The sequence below is a fragment of the Phalaenopsis equestris genome, unplaced genomic scaffold (genome assembly GCF_001263595.1).
Source record: "Phalaenopsis equestris unplaced genomic scaffold, ASM126359v1 Scaffold000121, whole genome shotgun sequence".
Lineage (NCBI taxonomy): Eukaryota > Viridiplantae > Streptophyta > Magnoliopsida > Asparagales > Orchidaceae > Phalaenopsis > Phalaenopsis equestris.
In genome coordinates, this window is record NW_018164563.1 from 139934 (window position 1) to 163464 (window position 23531).

The 23531-nt window shown below is 35.5% G+C and overlaps 1 protein-coding gene across 2 annotated transcripts in view; it reads right to left on the reverse strand.

The window, feature by feature from the left end:
* Positions 1-6908: 6908 nt before the first annotated feature.
* Positions 6909-23531, reverse strand: part of LOC110021099 (protein SET DOMAIN GROUP 40) — a 29266-nt gene continuing 12643 nt past the window's right edge. For both annotated transcript variants that reach the window (XM_020719435.1, XM_020719434.1), the window contains one exon: positions 6909-7790. In XM_020719435.1, coding sequence (XP_020575094.1) covers positions 7185-7790 — 606 coding nt within the window. In that variant the 3' untranslated portion in view covers positions 6909-7184. The remainder of the gene's footprint in view (positions 7791-23531) is intronic.

The following is a 23531-nucleotide window of genomic DNA, read 5'->3' on the forward strand; positions in this document are numbered from 1 at the left end:
GCTCCATTCAAAGCTTAAGATCAACATAAGATCAACAAGAGTAATGAGTTGGCTCCATTCAAAGCTTAATAATCAAGTCTTAATAAGACTATGGGAAGTGAGGCTACAATTAATGTGATTGGTACAAAAGGAAGTAATTGTTGAAGATTATAAAAGTCAATGAATGGAAAGCATAACATCCAACTAAAGAGAATATTATGTGGTTTGTTTAGATTCATTCGAATTTTATATACAACGAGGTTGAATCATACAGTAATCTGTATAATTTTACTGTGCATAATATTTTGATGTCTCAGTATAAAATATCAGGATATATTAACTTTTTGGACTTCAGGGTGTAACTCTAAACATGAAATCATGTCCACATGAACAGCACTATGTCCAAATAGAGGGCTTTACCTTCTATACCATTTCGGTAGATGTATTATATGTAATGACATAAGATATGTCCAAGGCAAAATAAAAAATTTACCAGCAGCTAGAAGGAGAACCCAAACCAAAACCTGTGTAATACCTCTCAGTCCATTGCTATGAGAGATGTTAAAATAGAAATTTTAGAGATCCAACGATTTACTTACAAGTTTGGGCGAAACTCATTGCCAAAGCCTGTCTAAAGCCAAGCAGAAATAAAAGCAAGTTAACTTCTCAAAATGAAATTTATTTTTAAGAATGGAGGTTAAATGGAAGTTAGATTAATTACCATTGCTGCAATTTGCAAAGCACAGATTGCTGAGGAGAACAATAGTGCCTCTACAATGAAGAATATTCTTAATCTTGAAGCTTCTAATTAACACTTCCCAAAACTATAAACAAAATATTGCCGTCAAAATTAACACTTACCAAAACTACTAAATCCATTGCTACCTAATAAACAAAAAAAAAAAAAGGTTTATTTGGTTTAGCATGACCCTTATACCTAAAAAATAGGTGTTTTTATGTGGGAAATTTAATTTGCAGCCAACATCAGTTGAGCAAATGGTATTTAATTGGGGTTTGGAGAATAGCTTGGATGCATTCAATAATTTTATTTTATGAAATTAGAGACCTTGGCATCATCCTTTAGGCAGTAATTTCAATACCTGATCCCCAGATTTAAGTAAACAATACCTGATCCCCATATTTTCAAGCAAAGAAAACATTTCAATACCTGATCCCCATATTTTCAAGCAAAGAAAACCATCAAGCCTTATGGGTCATAAAAGCAAAAAAAAAATGCTTGCAATAACAACAATTCACTTGGAGGGTAAATATAGATTCTCCAAATAACTTAAGCAGCATTAGCATATTTAGATTTGGGACCTAACCGTCAAGTTTTTTAAATTTGATAGTAATACACCAAACAAGACAATATGCATATGATAGGGGTGTCAATTTGGGTTAGCGGGTTGCTAATCCCAACTCCAAATAACTAAAAAAATGTCTTGATCCAACTTAAACTTGAGCTTGACTTGCCAATCCCAACTCGATATAGAGTTTCAAGCTTATTTGGGTCATGTGTTTGGGTATTCGTGTTCAACCCGAACCTGACCTTAATAATAACCATGTTAAATTCTCTAATCCAAACCTGACTTCAAAAATATTGAGTCAATTCTAACCTTAATTTTTTGAGTTGAGTTTGAGTGAGTCGTGTAATAGGTATTAAGGTGTATATGATGTTGCTAGTCAAAGAAGTATTTTTTTAAAATCTCGTATAAATGGTAATGGATTTAAATCAATAGTCAAGATGATTCCATGTAGTAGTTTTGATAAGTTATAATTTACCCGCTAATTGAAAAAAAGAATTTTTTGTTTCCAGCCACAATTAATATGACACTCTTCTCCATGAGCTTGTGCAAGTAATGGAAATGAGATTGGAGGAGTAAATGATAATGCACTGATGCACAAAGATCCCAAAAAATTGTAATTTTAGAAACTCGATCCCAACTTAATGATAGATTTGGCTAGGTTTGTTTGATATCTTATAAAAAGAGTCTGTTAGAGCGTATGGGCCAAATAAATAAAAGGAGATCATTAATATATATACTCTCATTAGTATATCATATAACTATAGATGCTTGTTCTTGTCCAACAATCTAAAGAATAGCAAAGAGGTCAGGAGATGAATGATGGAAAAGTGCTTCTGGGCAATGCAAGCTTTAATCCACTTTAATGTCATATAAATATCAAATTTTAAAAGTAGTTTGTGTTGTGTGTGTGTAAAGTTAAATTATAGCCTCTGAGGCATGTAAAGTTCTACATAAGCATTTTTAGCAACAATGTCATCATAAGAAAAAACAGAGATTTAAAGTTTGAATTGGAGGTTGAATTGGTATAAATAATGCAACATATGAAACAGATTAAAGATAATTCTCACTAGGTTTAGTAAATATGTTCTGTCAAGACTATAACATACTCATCAATGAAGCTCAAAAATATAGTGAGATTGAGGAATATGAATTTTGTACATGAGATGGTGGAAATATTTGACTAAAAATTTTGGAAAATCACAATGAATCAATTTCAACTTAAGTTTTATTCCCTTGATTGAAGTCAAAATCAAGAGTCGAAAAACTTAAAAAAGTATGACCTTTTGCGATGATAAAAACCATCGCTCGTGACCTTAGATTCCTAAATGGCGAGAGTTAAATGTAGATCCAAGCAATTTATTATGATTGTTGTTGCTAAAGAGCCTTATGGCTGACAACATAAACATCTTATTCATAGTTATCAATAAAATTTAAAGATCAATAATTCTATATATCTCTTGCTCATCATCAATAAGCCTCCTATCCCCATACCTTTAATTATAGTTCAAGCATGTCTCCGCTATAGAAATACCAATTCGCTTATCAAGAAAAACCTCAAAAAACAACAGAAAAAAAAAGAACTCCTTTATTCCAACCCATGAATCAAGCCTAAAGAGAAGTTAAAAGAATAATCCAACATTTTTTAGACCATCAAATATGGCATCAAAAGTATTGAGCTATGACTGCTAGAAATAGAAGCACTCCAACTAAGCCTCAATCAACATCCTTTAGCTGATTTAACCTGGGATCTAGTTGACCCAACTTCTTAGTTGCATAGAAACATGGATCTTAATACCTATTATATAACCTTTCCCATCCTAAGTTTGAGGCAGCCTCATTTTAATGGTATGTTTGGAGTAGTAACTTATTTAAAAGCTGATGCACATTAGTTGTGATAGGAAGCTGTTGTAGATAAGCTGACTGTTTATTTGTTTCTTGTAGTTTTAAAACAGTCATGTTGCAGTTGATTTCTGAAAAAATAACAATTCTACCTTTTATTGTAATACTGCTTAAAACATAATGTAGTTGGTGTATGTTACGAGACAAGCAATCGTACAGGGAAACACTATGTCCGATCATTCTCAGCGATGAAATCCTTCAATTAATCCGCCCACCTAAATAAGTCGCAAATTTTTGTTCTTCTCATTGGATATCCGTAAAATTGTTTCTCGTAGTTATGTGGTTGTCGCGAAGTAAACATGAAACATTTTAGCCCGCAATAGCAATACAATGTTCTAGAGGTATCAAAAAATCCCCAACCCACTTGTGACCAATGTACGAGAATATCATGCAAGGAGAGCACGCTATTTTGAGTTATATTACTCAAACATCAAACACACCGCAGTTGCAATTCTCCTCCAATGTCTTTCTCTATTTGCATTGATGTAGCTAACACATAAGAATCATCGATTTAGTTACTATCATATAATTATATAAACAAATAACGCGTGTAAATAAAATTGGAGCATTAAATATAAGACGTGACAAAGAAAAAAAATGCAAATAAGCATTAAAAGTGTCCCGATAAAAAAATAAAAATCCAAAGCAACATGAATAACGGTCCATGGAAAAGCAAATATAAAATGTCCAACTTTAATGAAATGAAATTTGAGTGTTCCTCCAGTCTTTCTGGTCGCATGTAAATGACGTAAATAATGTAACCTACAATCATGGGCCATCATCATAAAAAACTCTATCCTGGTTGGGACTTCAATTAACTTTATAGAGAACAAATATGATTTGACCTCATAAATTTCTGAAATTGTCTCTAGAATTCACATAATTTGTTGAATGAATGTTGCTTATGATGGGCTAGGGTCATTGGTGCATGAAGCCACAAACTGTGAAATTCGGCTTTAAATGAAAGCATTACCGTCTTTTTTCTTTTTCACAACCCTAGGAGCTTTGATTTGTTGGTGGATTCAACTTCATTGAGGTAAGGGTTGGAGCCTTCATTGGAATCAATAGTTTGTTCAACATCCAAGTTTTCAATGATGTCAACAAATTGTCTCACTAGGGGCGAATGAATTATTATTCGTGGTCATGTCACCACCAAACAAACAGTCCAACTTCTCTTCCAGCACAAGATCAACGCCACAATATTTAAATTTTTTCACAACTAGCACCACCTACAAAGTCATAAGATATGTTGATGCATATGAAAAAATTGAAAAATTGATAAATACAATGAACGTTCATAAATGCTCACATACAATCTCTCTGCCCACCATTCCTCCGAAGCATCAATTGTTTGCTTTATCGAATCTCAACCCAAGCCCATGATCGCTTCAATTCTTTTAAGATTTTACAATCATTTTTTAGTTAATCCCATTTGTTTTTAAATTGCATCATATCGTACTCACTGCTTATATTTTCCTTGAAATTTTTATTGATGTTTTATCGGCCTTCCTTGCTGAAATAAGTTGGTAGTCTATTGCCATATTCGACCTTCCTAAAGCAAAGGTCGTAAAATATTATTTTTGTATTTTTATCCTACATAGAAGATGAACCAACTTTTTTTGTTTTAACCATTGTATTACTAGCAAGAAAAGAACTAATCAACATAAATATTTGCCATAAAAAAAATATTTACATCTCAAAGAGAAATAACAATGTCATAATATCATCACCACCCGAAACCCTAAATAGCCTGGAAACCACCTCCAAACCACACACTACCACCTTCATGCCCCACACTAACACATTAACACCACAACACCACCCAACACCACCTCCATACCAAACATTGACACATCACCACCTCCACGAAACACACAACCACCCTACAACACCACCTCCATACCACATATCCACATGTGCACCACCACCTCCACAACACACACCACAACATTCCACGCCACTGCACCATCCTACAACACCTCCATATCATATACCAACACATCACCACCTCCACAACACACACCATCACATCCGCACCACACCACCTCCATACCGCACACCACCGCATCCACATTAACACATCCCAATCCATCATTTTGGGAAATCATTGCAATCACCACGACCACCAACAAGTTCAGTATAGCACTACCACATAAACCATTTGTATTTCAATTAATTTCCACATGCAATCACCACCAACCCCAAATTTCGGGCAACAACAAACATCACAGCACAACCATCCAAATCCATCAACCGAACAACAAACAGGAAAGAAAGACAATCAAACCAAAAGTATAACAGAGAGCCTAATAAAATTGCAAAATCCAACAACACAAAACAACCAGATAAAACATAAAGAGCAAAAATTCCAAATTCCAACATCATTAGTACAGATAACTCAAAGAAATCCCAAATTCCAGCATCAAGAGACAACTAACCGAAAACATCACAACACAACAGAGAATCAAAAATTTGAACTAAAAATCAAAATATCTCAATAGAAGGTTATAGAGAGTACCGTGGGGGCAACAGAGAGCTAATGATCCAAACCCAGTCGTACAATAGGGAGGAAAGTGAGAGATATCAGGAAAGAGAAGCTTACCGCAACAACCACCAACCAAAGACCCAGACCACAATGAAGAATAGAGGGGAGAGGGAGAGGAGAAGAAAAAGAAACCAAACCCTAGCCACGGATCGAAGAGAATCGAGAGATTCTATGTGAGTTTAGAGCAAAAATGATAAGAGATGAAAAGGGAAAGCCACTCAAGAGAGATAAGGTTGTAAACATATCGTGAAAAAACGCAAGCCGCAGGGTCAAACCTGCGGTCCTTGTTTCAAATCGTTTTCCCATAAGCACGACCACACCGCAATTTCCAAACGCTCCATGTTGCGTTTTCATGCCGCACAACAGCATATAAGCCACGCCAAATGGACTGTAAATCTTAATTCTGCCACTTGATAGAGATGACACTTATGATTTTCATACATGCCACACAGCAAGTACATAATTACATCTCTAATACAAGCTTTCATATTTATTTAATTACAATTGAGTGTCTCAAACCTATGCATGAAAATATATATTGTGCATTTTAAAAATTAGTAATAGTGATATTTTTTTATTAAATATTAAAGATTTGAGTGTTATGAATGTAAATATGAATGTTCAGGCATCAGACATGTAAATACATGAGAGTTGTAAATGCCTCACAAATATACTCACAAAATTCATTGATATCAAGATTAGCATGAAAAGGCATTTTTCCAGGAAAAAAATCAAACACCAGTAAGGCAGGATTGCATCAAATAGGATCATAGGCAGAGATCAAACACAAGGCAGGATTGCATCAAATAGGATCATAGGCAGAGGATGCTTTAAATTTCCATACAATCACAAAAAAAAAAAAGGACTCTTTAATGTTTTTGTTTGAATTCACACTAATAGCAGTCTAAAAAAAGTAGTAGTTTTACCTCAATCCATCATTGAAGACTGTTTTGACAGAACTTAGAGAAAGCAGCAATGGCAATGGTTGAATTTGAACCATATTACTACAGGCAGCAGCTCTTTCAAAAGGGTTATGGCCAACATTTGATAACAAGAAGGGGCATTTGCATACATACCATACAATTCGTATATATTTACATACTAACATCTAAACTTTAATATTTACATTCATAGCAATCGTATCCTTAACAACACATCAAAAATACTGCTTTACTAACTTTTTAAAAGTCAAATGTACCTTTTTGTATATATAGGCTTATAGCACCAAAGTGTTATAAATATAAACAACAAATATTAGGTGTCAGACATGTAAATCCATAAGAATTGCGTGGTAGATATGTAAATTTCTCCAACAAGAGTAGTAACAGATGCCGCTTACCATCTTTCTCAAAGGCTTTTCCTTCATCATCAATCAGGAGTCAACTTAATTACCATCTTGCCAAGAATTTGAGAAAAATTTGTACTTTTGACATATGCAGTTAACTCTTAAACTTTCATGATATTTCACTCATCACCTTTCTACAATAAGATAAGCAATTCGAAAGAATAGTCTTGTAAAACAATCTCCAATGAACTGCCAATCTCCATCTCTCCAATGACCTCAAAGCCTTCGCGGTCAATAAGCTCTCCCTCTGCAAACCATTGGCCTCAATGAAGCCTGCAAATTCTTCATGGCTAAAGGCCGACTCCAGCCTATCAAAACAAGCACCAAAATCAACAACTTCGTTGATAATAGAAAGCAACGAGGCATCATCCTCTATCTTAGTTGGCAATTCATCCAGAACCACACAGCAGTGGTTCACCAATTTTGTCATCGCAAGCGCTTCATTTTCATTAGAGAGAAAAAATCCAGCAAAAGCTCGATGCCCGAGTGCTCTTCGCAGGTTCCTGGGAGTTGAATCTAAACGCAGAGAGCACAAGAGAGCGAAGGAAGGTTTTCCATCTGGCTGGATGTAAAGTAAGTCCTTGGACCAAGCGTCGGAAATATTAGAATCTATATCAAGGTGCAAAAATGCCTTGTCATTGGGGTTGGATGAGAGGAGAAAGCCATAGTGCTCTAGGAGGTCCAAATTGGAGTAAGTTCCATAACTTAGAAGAACCTGTAAAAAAGTTCAGAGTCAACACTACAATGAAGAAAAAAGATAAAAGAATTCATTCAAGTTAGATTTTGGTGTTAGATATATAAATACATAGGAATCGCATCACGTGCACGTAAACCTCCCTTTTCTTTTTTTACATGGGTGTCGAAGAATAGATTGTATTATAGTGATAAGTTTTGTAACAAATGAACAATGTTGTTAAAATACCAAGCAACAAACTCTAATGGGATTAGCAAATCAGCCTCATCAACTATTATGCTAGAGACATCTAGCCTGTGTTGATCTTGATATAAGGTCCACAACTCAATACAGTCAAACATGATGTCAGATATAAATAAAAGATGCAGGTTTGAATAAGTTGAATTTATGAGGTGTTAATTGCAATTAAGAATTGGTTTAAGGCAACTGCAACTTTTTTAAAAAATGATTGTAAAGTTGTGGTGAAGAAAATAACTTCTTAAAAAACTGAAGTTGGAACAATAAATATATTTTTCACAAAAAAATTAGACAGTATATTTCTTATAGCTACCGAACTTTACCAGACAGCAAATTAGAAAGTATATTTCTTACAGGTTGAAAAAAAATAGTTTTCCATCACAAGAATTTCTAGAAAGCAAAAATAAAGCATTTTCCCAAACAAAATTGTGGTGGCGGCCTGAAACACAAAACAGACAGGAAAGCTGACCCAAACAAACCCTAAAATGTTCTTAAATGTTGCTCATTTCGTAATACAGATTACACCAGTACCTCCAAAATGTCAAAATTACCGCTGGAAGGCCCCCGGAATTGATTTGATCAAGTACAAAAAAATGGAGGCTAATTAACTAGTTTCTTTTAAGGCTAATGCAAAATGCTTTAAACGTATAGAAAATTACTCAACCGTAACCCACTTTACAAAATTGATCACATTAACGTGTCCATAATATCAAAATCACCTAAAACAACCCAATAATGCCCAAATCACGATTAAAAAAAAAAAATAAAGCATGTGAATTGAGGTTGAGACGAAAATAAGTCATACACAAATAATAAGAATTCAAGAAGAAGAATAAATACACAAACTCTACTTAAAGAAAATCAATGACAAAAAAGAATCAGCACCGTCATAAAAATCAAATGGAGTCTACCATAAGAAAGTTAACAATCCTATCTAACTTTAACATTCACGATTGTGATCAATTTCAATTATTTGAAATGAGAATTAAAATTATTATCTAAAATTATATTAAAAGCTCAATTAAAATTAGATTGGGTCAAATAAGCATTCAAGTTTGAAAATCCTTCCAGCAATAGAATGAAGCTTGCATAACAATGTCCATGCCTATTCAATTACTTGTGCATAATTAAACTCTATCATTCAAATTTTCTGATGATGCCTACGTTTATAGAAAATCTTCTTAGACAATGTAACCAATAACTGCCAATAAAGATTTGATGAACTGCCTCATCGGATTAAATAGACAAACACCAACAACATAAGATCTTAATAAGGCCATTGTCATTCCCCGACAGTTTGCACTAAGCTAAATATGATAAATTTACTCTTTTCAAAATCAAAATGCTGCTATTACAAGCTAATCATTTAGCGACTAATGACTAACCTTAATCAAGGGTTATCTTTCATCGTCGATAGAGATGATTAACCATAAAGAACTATGCCTATGGAAAACCTGAAACCACGTTATAAAATCATTGCAAAATAAGAGCAAAATATTTGGCTAGTATCTTATTTAAGATCAAATATATCTCCTAAAAGTTATCCCAATGTTACAAACTCCATCAGAAAAGCCAATTGCAGACTTTCGGAGCCTCTGTAAGCTCACAGTGTCTCCAAGACACCCGCGCAAAACCCATATATGGAATCTCAGGCTCATAAATAAAGACCATACTCACCCCAACCATCTAGTAGAGTGCATGAAAATTGCAACCAAACATATTGATCGAGTATTGAAGTGGATGCACAACATATAAGTGTTATGGAACCTCTTAACGCAAGAATGTAGAGACAGAAGACTTGTGGGACTAGAAAGTTATTTAGTAGGTGCCTTTATGTAGAGCTTTAGGGTTTTCTACATGGAAAGGATTTCTATACATTTAAGGGTTTTGTGAGATTTCTTATGTGAAAAAATTTCATGAATGTAAAAATTTAATATTTTCAAAAATTCATGCAAAAATATGAGATTCTATGGAAACCAATAAAGAAACATGCAAGCTTGTTAATGATTACATCAAAAGGATAGAGACAAAAGCAATGCAATAATGCCTCCCCAAACCCTAATTGGGATTTCTCTCATGCAAAACTTCCTCGATATCCCAGCCATTGTGAGCTTTGAGAGAGGCAGATTCCTTCGTAAAAGCCAAGAGGAAATAAAAGGAGTTCTGTTTAGGAACCTTATGAATCAAGCCAAGGGAAAAATTTTATGTTCGGACTCCGAACGTAGCTCTACGTGCGGACTCCAAATAATATACCATCATGCATGCTATATCGGAATATTAAAGTGGAACCGCAGACTCTGTAATAACCCAAAAATATCCTCGAAATAACCTTCGTAGTTCAATAACCCCAAAATAATCTCCCAAAATAACACCGTGAAAGTTATGTCAGGATTATTTCGGGTTTATTAAAGAGAAACTCATATATTCCAGCTCAATAACACCAAAATAACCCAGAAATAAATGAGTTTCAATTCAAAAACCTTGAAATAACCTCCGCAGCTCCACTTCAATAATCTTCGCGATGTAACACACGTGACGACAGATTATTGGAGTCCACACGTAGAGCTACATAAAGAGTCCAGACAGAAAATTTTTCCCAAGCCAAGAGAGTTGTTGAAAATGGCTAGAGATATGTATCTTTGATCCGCTAGTAGGTTGAGATTTGCTGAGAGAAATGGAGGGGAGACACGCATTCTTAGCCCAATTATTTACTGAGAGAAATGGAGGTGAGACATCATATATCACAAAATTATTCAATAATATAGATAGAGAATTTGAGGAATATTATCTTTGCATCAAGCTTAAAGATAACATCCTTAGCCCTCTTATTTACATAATCATAGGAACCAATTTAAATTCCAAATAAATTCAAAATGAAAAAAAAAAACTAATAAAATTTTACCTAGATAGGGACATTTATCCAAACCCCAACAAGCATTCAAAATAAATGAAATTAAACAGGGTTCAAAATATCCTACTCTGTTGATGCAATGTGCTATTACAAGCATCTCCTTCGCTCCTAAATTCACCAAAAAACCTTTAGAAGTTCCTCAATCCACTAAAAGTTTTTAGAAAGTTTTAAAACTCTTTAGAATTTTGATAGTTCCAATCCAAAGAGAAAAGAGATGAACTCATAGTTAGATATCCTTGTTTTCTCTTTTTCTCTCCTAATTAAGCTTTGGCGAAGAGCTCGATGACCATATTGCCAGCATTTCTTATAATGCCCACTATCAAAAAGTAGTAATAACCTTCCTCAACAAAAATTGAAACCTACTTTTCCTATCCCTCGCAACTTTTTGATAATTTATTATCATGATCCATTTGGTAGATCATGAAGCTAGCACACCCATAATCTTCAAAGCCTTCTTTAGAACTAAGAAATAACTTCACTAAAATAAAGGAGCATTCACATACATGCAACACAATTCCTATATAGCTTATATATCTAACACCTAAACTTTACTTTTTACACTTATACCACCTAAATCTTTCATATCACATCAAAACTATCACTACTGTAATCACTACTGTAACTTTTAAAAAGTGAAATACACCTCTTCAAGCATAGGTAAGGTGGCATGTTTGTAAAAGTTTAAGTTTGGATTTTAGATATGTAAATACATATAAATTGACTGGTATGTTTGTAAATCTTCCTAAAATAAAATAAGATGAGCAAATAATTTCACATCGCTTCTTGAACATAACAAACTATGCAATTGATTTATATAGATCTAGATATGACAAACAAATTATACTAACTATAAGCTAATGACTAAGTTTTAATGTCACTGACAGACTATCTCTCAAGTCACATATACGGTCTTACTGCTCTTTCTAAGCACTAAGTCAGTTTAACACTTATAATGCTTGAACTTGAAAATATAAAAACTCTCTAGGAAAGAAATAAAGAGAGGTTATTAAAAGAAAGGAAACTTCACTAAGGAATGAGCGATTACACACTTGGGTACTTGGGAACTCTTGGTTGATTCAAATGTGTGTGTGTGTGTGTGTGTGTGTGAGAGAGAGAGAGAGAGAGAGAGAGAGAGAGAGAGAGACCTCTATTTTTGTCCTCCCTCAAATCCTAGAGAATATTCTAGATTACATTATGAATATGTTATCTTCTAGACAATTCTATATTATTCTATATATATACATGATTCTATAGCTTTCCAGGATATTCTACAATTCTCTTGAAGCTTGCCTCTTTCAGTATATTTCTAAAATGTGGCAGAACCTTCTAAAATTCATTAGATTATTCTTTTTCTTTCTAGTTTTCTCTAGAATGTTCTTTTCATGGCTTAAGGAGTGTGGCTAACCCTTTCTTGAGATAGCAGTGCGCGACACTCCCCCACTTAAGCTCGCAATGCCATCATTGCGTCTTACTCTTGATATTATTATATATTTTCTTTTCCAAATTGTGTCTTAATGTTCTCAATTGGTTTCACTGTCAGGTAGCATTTCTACTTAATGAGAAACTTCTTATAGTTTGGTACACCCCCCCCCCCCCCCCCCTGATTTGATCAGCAAGTTTTCATCCACCTTATCTAAAGAAGTGATTATTGCTCTTCGTGCTTGCTTAGGGTTTCCTCTTGACGGATTTTCCTTTTTACACTAAAAATGTTTCCTTTTATCGGTCACCCACTTCTTTGTCCTTCTTGTAGTCTTAAGCAGTGGTGCTCTGACCAACTTCTTTTATTTGCTACCAGACTTTACAAACTTGAAAGCTATTGGGTTTTTTTACTCATAGTTGGTTGTTAGGGAGAGAAGTGTCATATAATGAGATTTCATGCTTGACAGCTCATTCCCTAGCTTCACCTCAACCAGATGGTTTATCTACCTTCTAGGTAAAAGCTCATTTGGTAACTCTATAAGTGAGACATTTTTAAACTCATCAATTACAGTTGCTACCTCCCTTAATGTGTCTTCTTGGTGCTTCGGTTCTTCATCATTTGAGTCACGAAGAATGGGGTTCCATAACACTTAGCGACCCTCTATCTTCTATAAATAAATGGCCCAACACTTGTGAAAGGGGTTTTTTAGCTCTCGAAAATAGACCCATACTCAAAGGCTGTAATATCTCTTTTTGAAATATAAATGGGTCATAGAGCCCGAGAAACTATATTTTGCCCTAATGGGGCAAGTTTGTGTGTGATCTCTTTACCTCTCCTCTCTGGTCCTACCTGTCACCTTCCAAAACAACTCTTAAAAGAGATAGGCAGCCCAGGACTTAAATATTGCTCTTCGTCCTTATAACTAGCCGATGTGGGACTTTTTGTCTGTGACATTCTCTTCCACCCAATCACGTGACACCCTCATCACGGATCGGCTCCTCCAAGGATCTCACCGGAACATGGAGAGTTCACACACCTGACAGGCAATAATCTGCTCTGCTATTACTTGTCACCTCCTAAAAGAGCTCTTTTAGGAGGTGACAAGTTGGTATCACAGCCAAGTTCGAACGAATGACAAAAAACGTCAAGGAGCACATGATGAAGTCGAAAGCCACTAATGTGAAGTTATCTCAGAGTCGTGGTCGCCAGGAGCAAAGGGACCACGTTGCACCCAAGCCAAATGGAAAGTCTAAGGAGATCATACATGGCTTTGATTCGCGCCTTGCTCGGATGGAGGAGGCAATGAATGACATGGAGGGCCAAGTAGAGGGCTAAGGGTTAATGGACTCGAGGAGAACGTCACAATCCATTCAACAATTAGAGGTATGATGCTCCAACTTGAGGAGACCTTAATGGGTCAAATGACTAAGTTGCAGAAAAATTTTATGGGGAAGCTCCAAGAGGTGTGAAGTGTCTATAAGGAAGAGATGAGTGGCGTGCGTGCTAGCTTAGAAGAGATGCGTGGAGACATTTCATTGTGCAAAAGAGCACTAGCGACACCTACCAACCAGCACAGCTTCGAATCCAAGAGGATTGAAGTGCCAAAACCAAAAAGTTTTGGAGGAACTCGTGATGCAAAAGAAGTGGATAGCTTCTTATGGGGATTAGAGCAATACTTCGAAGTGATGGGATCACAGATGAAGAGGCAAGAATTCAATTTGTCACTCTTTATCTCTCAGATATTGTTATGCTATGGTAAAGGAGAAAACAAGGAGAAGTTGAAAAAGGTATGTGTACAATCTCCAGTTTTGATGACTTCAAGAAAGAGCTAAAGAGGTAGTTATGCCTAGAAAATGTGGAGGATGAGGCTAGAGCCCGGTTGTGAAGACTTAAGCAAATAGGATCGATTCGAGAATATATCAAGGAGTTTACTAGTCTAGTCCTTGAAATCTCTGATATGTCAGACAATGATGCTCTATTCAACTTCACGGATGGACTCCAACAATGAGCAAAGACGGAGCTTAGGAGGCATGGTGCATAAGATCTCGCTTCCGCCATTGCCATTGCGAAATCTCTGATATGTCAGACAATGATGCTCTATTCAACTTCACGGATGGACTCCAACAATGGGCAAAGACGGAGCTTAGGAGGCGTGGTGCATAAGATCTCGCTTCCGCCATTGCCATTGCAAAAAGCTTGGTGGACTATACAAAGGAGTCTACAAAGCCAAAAGAAAACAAAGAGCAACTATGTCAGAAGTGGTGGAGACCGGGAGCAACATAAGGAAGAGAATCATCGCGAATCGACCTCGTTCAAAGCAAAGAACAAGGGGAAATTTTACAACAACAATAAGACTAAATCATACAACAGTTGCTTCCTTTGTGTTGCTTCCCTTGTGGAGGACTGCATTGGGCAAGGGATTGTCCTCAGAAGAAAGCTCTAAACTCTCTCCTTGCCAGCCATCAAGAGGTAGAGGAAAGGGATATGGACGCCCAGGTGGGAACCATGCAACTACTCTTACTCAATGTGGTACTCTCCTCTCCAAAAACCCCGACAAAAGGACTTCTCTTTGTAGAGGTGATTATAGGGAAGACATCTACTAATGCAATGATAGATACGAGAGTTTCTCACAACTTCATCTCTATTGAAGAAACAAGGAAGATGGTTTTGCAAATAATCAGAGGTGAAGGCTCCATCAAGGCAGTTACTCAGCAGCTAGGCCGATCCAGGGAGTGGCCAAAGGAGTGAAGACCAGAGTAGGAGATTGGTCCGGTACGTTAAATTTTTCCATCATTTCCTGGACCAAGTAAAGGCGCTTCGAATACCATTTGCCAATAGTTATGCATCATGGGAGGAGACCAAGCTTGCCTAGTACCGACAACGAGAACTAGGCAACAGAAGACTAAGATGTTATCGACCATTCAATTCAAGAAGGGCATTCGACGAGAGGAGGAGAGCTACTTGGCTATCCTTCACGACTACGATGAAGAATTGAAGCCTGAAGAAGCCACGCTAAGGGAAGTAGTGGAAGTACTTGAAGAGTTTAAAGATATTGCATCACCAAAATTACCGAAGGAACTACCGCCAAGAAGAGAGATTGATCACCAAATTGAGTTGGAGCTAGGGACTAAGCCACCAGCAATGAGAGCTTACCGCATGACAGCTCCAGAACTGGTAGAACTACGCAATCAATTGAAAGAGTTATTGGAGCAGGATTTATCCGACCATCTAAAGCCCCCTTTGGTGCCCCAGTTTTATTTCAAAAAAAGAAGGATGGTTCATTGCACATGTGTATAGATTATCAAGCTTTGAACAAAATTACCGTGAGGAATAAATATCCAATTCTTCTCATCGCCGACCTTTTTGATCAATTGGGAAATGCAAGATACTTCTCAAAGTTGGATCTCCGATCATTCTACTACCAAGTGAGAATAACAAAAAGGGATGAACCAAAAACCACTTGTGTGACCAGGTATGGGTCATTCGAATTTTTGGTTATGCCTTTCGGGCTAACCAATGCTCCTGCTACATTTTACACTTTGATGAACAAACTATTTCAATCATACTTGAACCAGTTTGTTGTTGTCTACTTGGATGACATAATGGTGTATAGCAACACACTGCATGATCATCTGAAACACCTCTGAGAAGCATTCAAAGTTCTTAGAGAAAAAAAGTTATACATCAAGAAAGAAAAGCGTTCCTTTGCCAAACAAGAAGTAGCGTTCTTGGGGCATAAGATAAAGGAGGGAAAACTCATGATGGAGAGAAGCAAGGTCAAAGCCATCCAAGGTCTAAAGCTTTCAAGCTTTGTAACCTCTCTTTACTGGTGAAGCATTTCTCTTCTCCACTCTTCTCCTTATTCTGTTTTCAAGAGGGTGTTTTGTGCTTTAAATTTGTTGGTTGGGAAAAAGTAGGCTGATTTAGTGCTAAAGGAGAGCACCACGACTGACTCGAGGAAAGTTAGTCCGTGACACCGCTCTGATCCTTGGGTATGACTCAAAGGATAGATTTGGATTAAACACATGGCTAAAGGGATATGGCTAACCTTTTTTTGAGATAGATGTGCGCAACACTAAGCTCTTACCCTTTTTTGAGATAGATGTGCGCAACACTAAGCTCTTAATGTTCATCCGAAAAAAGAAATTATTAGGTGCATAATATGCATATTAAATGTCTAAAAGATGCATATAGATGGGTATTATGTACCTCAAGCACACACTCTTATATACACCAAATTATTTAGGGGCATTTACATACATACCACACAATTTTTATGTATTTACATATCTAACACCCAAACTTTAATATTTACATGCATAACACCAAAATCTTTAATATAATATCAAAAATACCACTATCAAAGTGTTATAAATGCAACTATGAAAGTTCACCTGTTAGATATGTAAATACCAACGTTTAAAAAAGTGCTCAAGGCATCCGTCTCGAGGCACGCCTCAATTCAAGGCACTGCTTCGGCAACTTAGAGCATGATCATCGTCGGTGCAGGAGAGGCTTACACCTACAAGCGGTAGCACCTCAAGTCGGCTAAGGCGCAACTCAAATTAAAATTAGGCATAAATAACTCTAACCTTCACGCACTAGCCATAACGTCATTCAGATAGCTTTTTATCTTCCTCCTCTTCCTTCAACAATCATCGCAATGCATTAGTGTGAGCATCGGAGTCCATCTCGAGCCTTCAAACGTTAAAGTCCAGCCTTCCGTGTCAAAGTCTAGCAGAGTGATGAAGTCTACAGCCCATTGGAGCGACGTAGTCCAGTGGCTTCATCTTCTCTTCTGCAGGCCACTTCCTCTTCTCTTCAACGATTCTGGCCTTCCGTCAAATTTTCCAAGTTCCCGTAAGCCCTATTTTTTCTTTCATGTGACTATTACTATTTGATTTTAATATTTTTGGGGCATTTACATAAAATCCATAGCCATCGAAACATTCTAGCGCACCTTAGGTGGTGCCCCAGAGCCCATTGGGGCAACCCAGCCCAGAGGACTGTGCGCTCCTGCGTTCATATAGGGGCGCCCAGTTCTTGCGGGCGCTCTGGTCCCCCAGTCCTATGGCACTCCTATGCTCAGTGCTCATGAGTGCCCCGATGCTCATATGGACACCCCAGCGCCCCAATCCTCTGGCACTCCTTCACCCATACAAGGGCGCTCAGGCGCCTAGTGCTCACGGGTGCCCCGGTGCTTGTAGAAGCGCTCCAATTCCCCAATCCAAAGAACTGGGTGCTTCTATGCCCATAACAGGTGCTTAAGCGCCCAGTGCACAGAGCACTGGGAAATCCAATTCCCATTCAGGGTGTAGATACACCGCGAGTTACTCGTTTCTTTCTAGGTCCAGAAACATAGCATGAATTTTATCTTTTTATTTCCTAAATCATTTTGATTTTGCATTAAAAAATGATTTATGTATGTTTAACCATTATTGTGAGCAATGTTATCTTTAAATTTTCAAGTTTAAATGATAGTGTTACATTGATTTATGTAGCTTACAATATGAACAATGTTCTTAATTTAAATGATTGCTGTGTTTGAAGAAACATTTGCATATACTCTTAATAGATGGCGCAAAAAGAAAAATCCAACTTGGAAATATGAAACTCAAGTTGAAGTGTAAGGAGAAGGTGCAAAGAAGGGATATTTTACTTGAATATAAATTTTGTAACAAGCGAATTACTACAAGTGTTAAAAGACTTCAAAATCACTTTACGTGCACAAATGTAAATGTTGGATCATGCGAGAAAAGTGCCAGATGAAGTGAAAAAAAGAATGTATTGAACTTTTTAACACATACAAGACTTCAAAAGAAACAACATAAAGAAAAATGGAAAAGAAAATTGTGAATAATTTCTATTTTGGCTCACAAAATGATGATTCTAATGGTGAAAGTCATTTGCCTTCTTCTGATAGAGGAACTCGAGGACTAATGAATAAATCTGTTACGAATGTTACTGAAGATGAGAATATCAACTCTCAAACAATACATCCTTCAACTTCTACAAAAGAACATAGAAATAGAGTATGCTTAGATATTGCAAGATATTTTTAGGAGAATGAAATCCTATTTAATGTGATTAGGAGTCCTTCATGGATCAATATCCTTCATTTTATTAGAAATTATGGGCGAGGGCTACATCTTCATAACAATGTATGAGGTGCAAACATGGATGTTGGTTGAGGAGGTTAGAGCTATGACAAGGATGGTAGATGAAGTGAAAAAGACATGGGTTGAGACAAGTGTTACTATAATAACAGATGGTTGGTCTAATATTAGACAAAAAAAATATTATAAATTTTCTTATCAACAACCCTTATGAGACAGTATTTTAAAAATTGGTTGACGCATCAACCTTTATAAAATATGCACAATTATTATTAAAATGCTTGATGAGATTGTTGAATTTGGGGAGAGTATAATAGTTCAAGTTGTTACAGATAATGCAAATGCCTATAAAACTGCTGAAAAAATGTTGATGAAGAAAAGAAAGCATCTTTATTGGACTCCTTGTGTTGGTCATTGTCTTAATTTAGTGCTTAAAAGTTGGGACAATTGCTGCAATATAAACTGACTTTGCTTAAAGCAAAGATAGTTAATTTATTTACAGCCATTTTTGGGTATCAAGCTTGATGAGGAAACTAGCAGATAAAAATTTATTCGACCAACAATTACAAGAAATACTGTGATTCATTTGTCTTTACATAGATTTAAAGAGTTGGAGGCTATGTTTGCTTCTGAAGGAAGAGATAAAATTTATTGGGAAGAAAAATCAAAAGAAAAGTAAGTGAAGAAGATTATTATGAGAGAATATTCATTTTGGCACACTGTGAAAACTGCAACACATTTAGAGTCTGTTTGGGGCAGCTTATTTGGTGCGGTGGTGTTTTGAAAACGCACCTGGACTGTTTGGGTGAACTGCGTTTTGGCAGCTTGTGTGTTTTGAAAACGCTGAAAGCAGCGTTTTCACACCGCACCTAGATGCGGTGGATGCGGTGGCAGCTTTCTTGCAACGATCTAATTTTTCCAAAAAAAATAAAAATTTATAATAGCTACTGCATCTAGCTTATCAACAGATTATTTTAAATCAGTTTATCAGCAGATTATTCAATAAGCTGCAGCTGCCCCAAACAGACCCTTAGTGAAAGTATAATGAATTTTTGATGGTAAGAGGGCTCCTGCTATGGGATTTATTTATGGAGTTATGAGCAAAACAAAAGAGAAAATAGCAAAATATTTAGGAGGACAGGAAGCAACTTAAAAAAAAATGAGAAATCATTGATGACAAATGGGATCGTCAGCTCCATCAATATTTATATGTTGTTGCATATTATTTAAATCATTAATTTTGATATGACAAAAACTTTCATATGGATAAAGAGGTTAACATCGGTTCATATGCATGCATAGATAGAATTGATCTTCAGTCTAAGTATCTTAAAGTCAATGATCAACTTGAAGATTTTCATTTAAAGAATGAAATATTTAGATTTAGAGCGGCTCAAGTCTACTACAATTAACACTCACCTAATAAATATACCTATAATTTTAAATCTATGTCATTTATATATAAAGTTATATCTTAATATGTATTAATACATTTATTTAATTATTTAATCTTAAGCTAGAACATTGGCGCACACAACTCGAAGATGATGTTCCTGAACTAAGAGCACATGCTGTGAAAGTTCTTAGTATTACTTGTTCAACTTTTGCATGTGAGTGTAATTGGAGCATATTCAATCAACTACATATAAACATAAGAAATCAATTGATTACAAGGCGAATGAACAAGTTAGTTTATGTAATTTTCAAAAAAAAAAATGAGAGATACACACTTGAAGCTAAGACTACAACACATTTAGTGAAAGTATTATGAATTGTTGTTGGTGAGAGGGCTCCTGCTATGGGATTTATTTATGAACTTATGAGCAAAACAAAAGAGAAAATAGCAAAATATTTAGGAGGACAGGAAGCAACTTAAAAAGAAATATGAGAAATCATTGATGACAAATGGGATCGTCAGCTCCATCAATATTTATATGTTGTTGTATATTATTTGAATCATTAATTTCGATATGACAAAGACTTTTATATGGATAAAAAGGTTAACATCAGTTCATATGCATGCATGGATAGAAATGATCTTGAGTCTGAGTATCTTAAAGTCAATGATCAACTTGAAGATTTTCATTTAAAGAATGAAATATTTAGACTTAGAGCGGCTCAAGTCTACTGCAAATAACACTCACCTAATAAATTTCATATATCTGTGATTTTAAATCTATGAGTTTGTCATTTATATATAAAATTATATCTTAATATGTATTAATACATTTATTTAATGATTTAATCTTATGCTAGAACATTGGTGGACAGAACTCGAAGATGATGTTCCTGACCTCAGAGCACTTGCTGTGAAAGTTCTTAGTATTACTTGTTTCAGCTTTTGCATGTGAGTGTAATTGGAGCATATTCAGCCAACTGCATATAAACATAAGAAATCAATTTATTACAAGGCGAATGAACAAGTTAGTTTATGTAATTTTCAATAAAAAAATGAAAGATAAACACTTGAAGTTACAACAACATAAAAATGGTGGTGGTGAAATAGGTTTTTTAACTGTTGATGATATTATGTCTGATGATGAATGAATAAAGCCTAAGAATGCTAAAAAATTTGAAGTTGAAGATAAAGTGCCTTTTAATGATGATAATAAAGATATAAATGTTAATATTAAAAGGGATCAAAGAGATATCGAATTTGGAGCAACTTTTACTTCATAATCATTTAAAAGAAAGAAGTAGGGTGAGAGCTTTAAAAAAAAATCTAAAGGTAATTCCATAATTAAACTGTGAAGTAGGGTGAGAGCTTTAAAAAAAATCTAAAGGTAATTCCATAATTAAACTGTAATTGATTACTTGGTTGTGCTACTAATTATATTGAATTCAATGTTGATTGATGTTGGGAGTAAAATGAAAGATGTGGTAAATGTAGAATTTGAAGATGATAACACAGAATTAGAAGATGATAGAGTTATTACATATAATGATTCTTCTGAAGATGATGAAAATCATGATGATACCACTATGGATCTCGACTCTTGTGCCATATTTAAATGCTAAGTTTAATGTTCAAGTCTTCTTCAAACTTTTACAGTTTTGCAATATTTGCAGTCCTCCACAGGCTGATAATGTGCTATTAGAGACGAACCTAAAACCCGAAACACCAGAGGACTTACGACACAGCTGCAAACTAGTTCGCACAAGCCCATTAGCATATTTAAATTCTAAGTTTAATGATCAAGATTTGTGGTTTGTCAAATGAAATATTTATGAATTATGTATAATTTTATTATTTTATTATTTTTTATTTTGAGGCTTAAGCCTCGAAACCTATGCCTCACCTCGCAATGAGAAGAAGGCTCGATTCCCGATTTCTCCCTTTAAAACCTTGGTAAATACATAAGAATTGTGGGGTATGCATGTAAATATCCCAGTTATTTATGAACATTGATGCGTGCAGGGGTGTGTGCACATATCAAATACCTATACAAATCAAGAAATTAGCGAGTAGAAAGTGTGTCAAGGGTGTTCAAACAACTATAAAAACCAGAAACACACCTAATACACACATATAGGAGCCAAATCCATATCTTATTCTACGTGAATACTTCAAACTTTATAATTTATATTCAAAATGAATAACAAAAGAGTGAAGTGCAATTTATGAGAAAAACGAGCCATGTGTGTTTATTAATGAAGATTGTTTATAAATGCTCCAATGAAACTTCTTTTAAACTTTTAGCATACAAACACTAGGCTCAAACCTCTCTCATGCTCACTAATTAGGCAAAAAAAACACTTGCGCAGTGTTTAAAAAATCATTCAAGTCATGCTTAGGTATGAGGCACATGAAAAATGCCTTAGGGTTTATGCCTCATCATCCTCAGTGAGAGTTGCAACATTTATATCTAAAACATACGCCTCAAGGCTTTATACCATTAGGCATTTGAGGAATGCGTCTCGAATGATTTTCTAGAAAATGTGTTTAAATGTATACAACTTCATCATTATTAGAACATGTATTTGAACCTTATTCAAATCATGATTAAACATTGTTTGAATAATGTTCAAATCACAATCTATGAAAGTTTAAGCAGTTGGAATAAAATTCGAGCACTTCCTCAAAAAAACTATGTTCAATCATATTTCTAAAAAGATTAGAAAATGTGTTTGAAGCACGTTTGATCTTTGTTCAATCATGATTTAAATAAGGTTTGAACATGTGTGGAAAACATGTTCTAATATGTTTCACACTTTCACTTTACATTAATCATAGATTGGTTTTCTTTTACTTAATGTAATTTTGTGATATTTATGATTGAGATTGGTTTTCTTTTACTTAATGTAATTTTGTGATTTATGATGATGAAAAAAATAAAGCTATCAATGATTTACAACATATTTATGAAAACTTCTAATTTTAAGACTTCTTTTATTTTTTTCAATTTAAGGCATAAGTCTTAATCCATCTAAAAACTTGTGCCTCACCTCACTAAGTAAAAACGCCTCAGCTCCTGAATACATCCCTTTAAACTTTGCTTAAAAGCAGGGGTATCAAAAATTGACAAGACACGCCAATACGATTCGAACTCGACTCGAAAAATTCAGGTTAGGGTTGACCTGAATATTTTTCGAGTCGGGAAACCTAAACATGACTTGAATAAGCATGAAATTTCATATCGGGTTTGGGTTAGAGGGGTCAAGCTCAGGTTAAGGTTAGTTTTCGATCCGTTTATTATTCGGGTCGGGCTAGGGTTGACCATATTCAGGTCAGGTCATTTTCAGGTTGGACCCTAACCCGACCCACTAACCCAAATTGACACATGACCAAAAGAAAATATGTTGAGATTTTCATACATATTTTATACCGTTTTTGATGATATTGCACTTTAAAGAAACGTGTTTTTGATATTTTGTTGCAGAAATGATGAAATATGATCATTGTAGCAAAAAGATGTAAAAATGAGCGAATTTGGAGCGAAAAATGACCAAAATGTGAAGATTGAACTAGGGTGCCGACGACGCCATCGACCCCGCTGACAACGAGATTTTCCCGAGACTCCAGAATTAATTCATTAAGAAGATCCGCCGACGGCGCCTTCGAGGCCGCCGACGGCGAG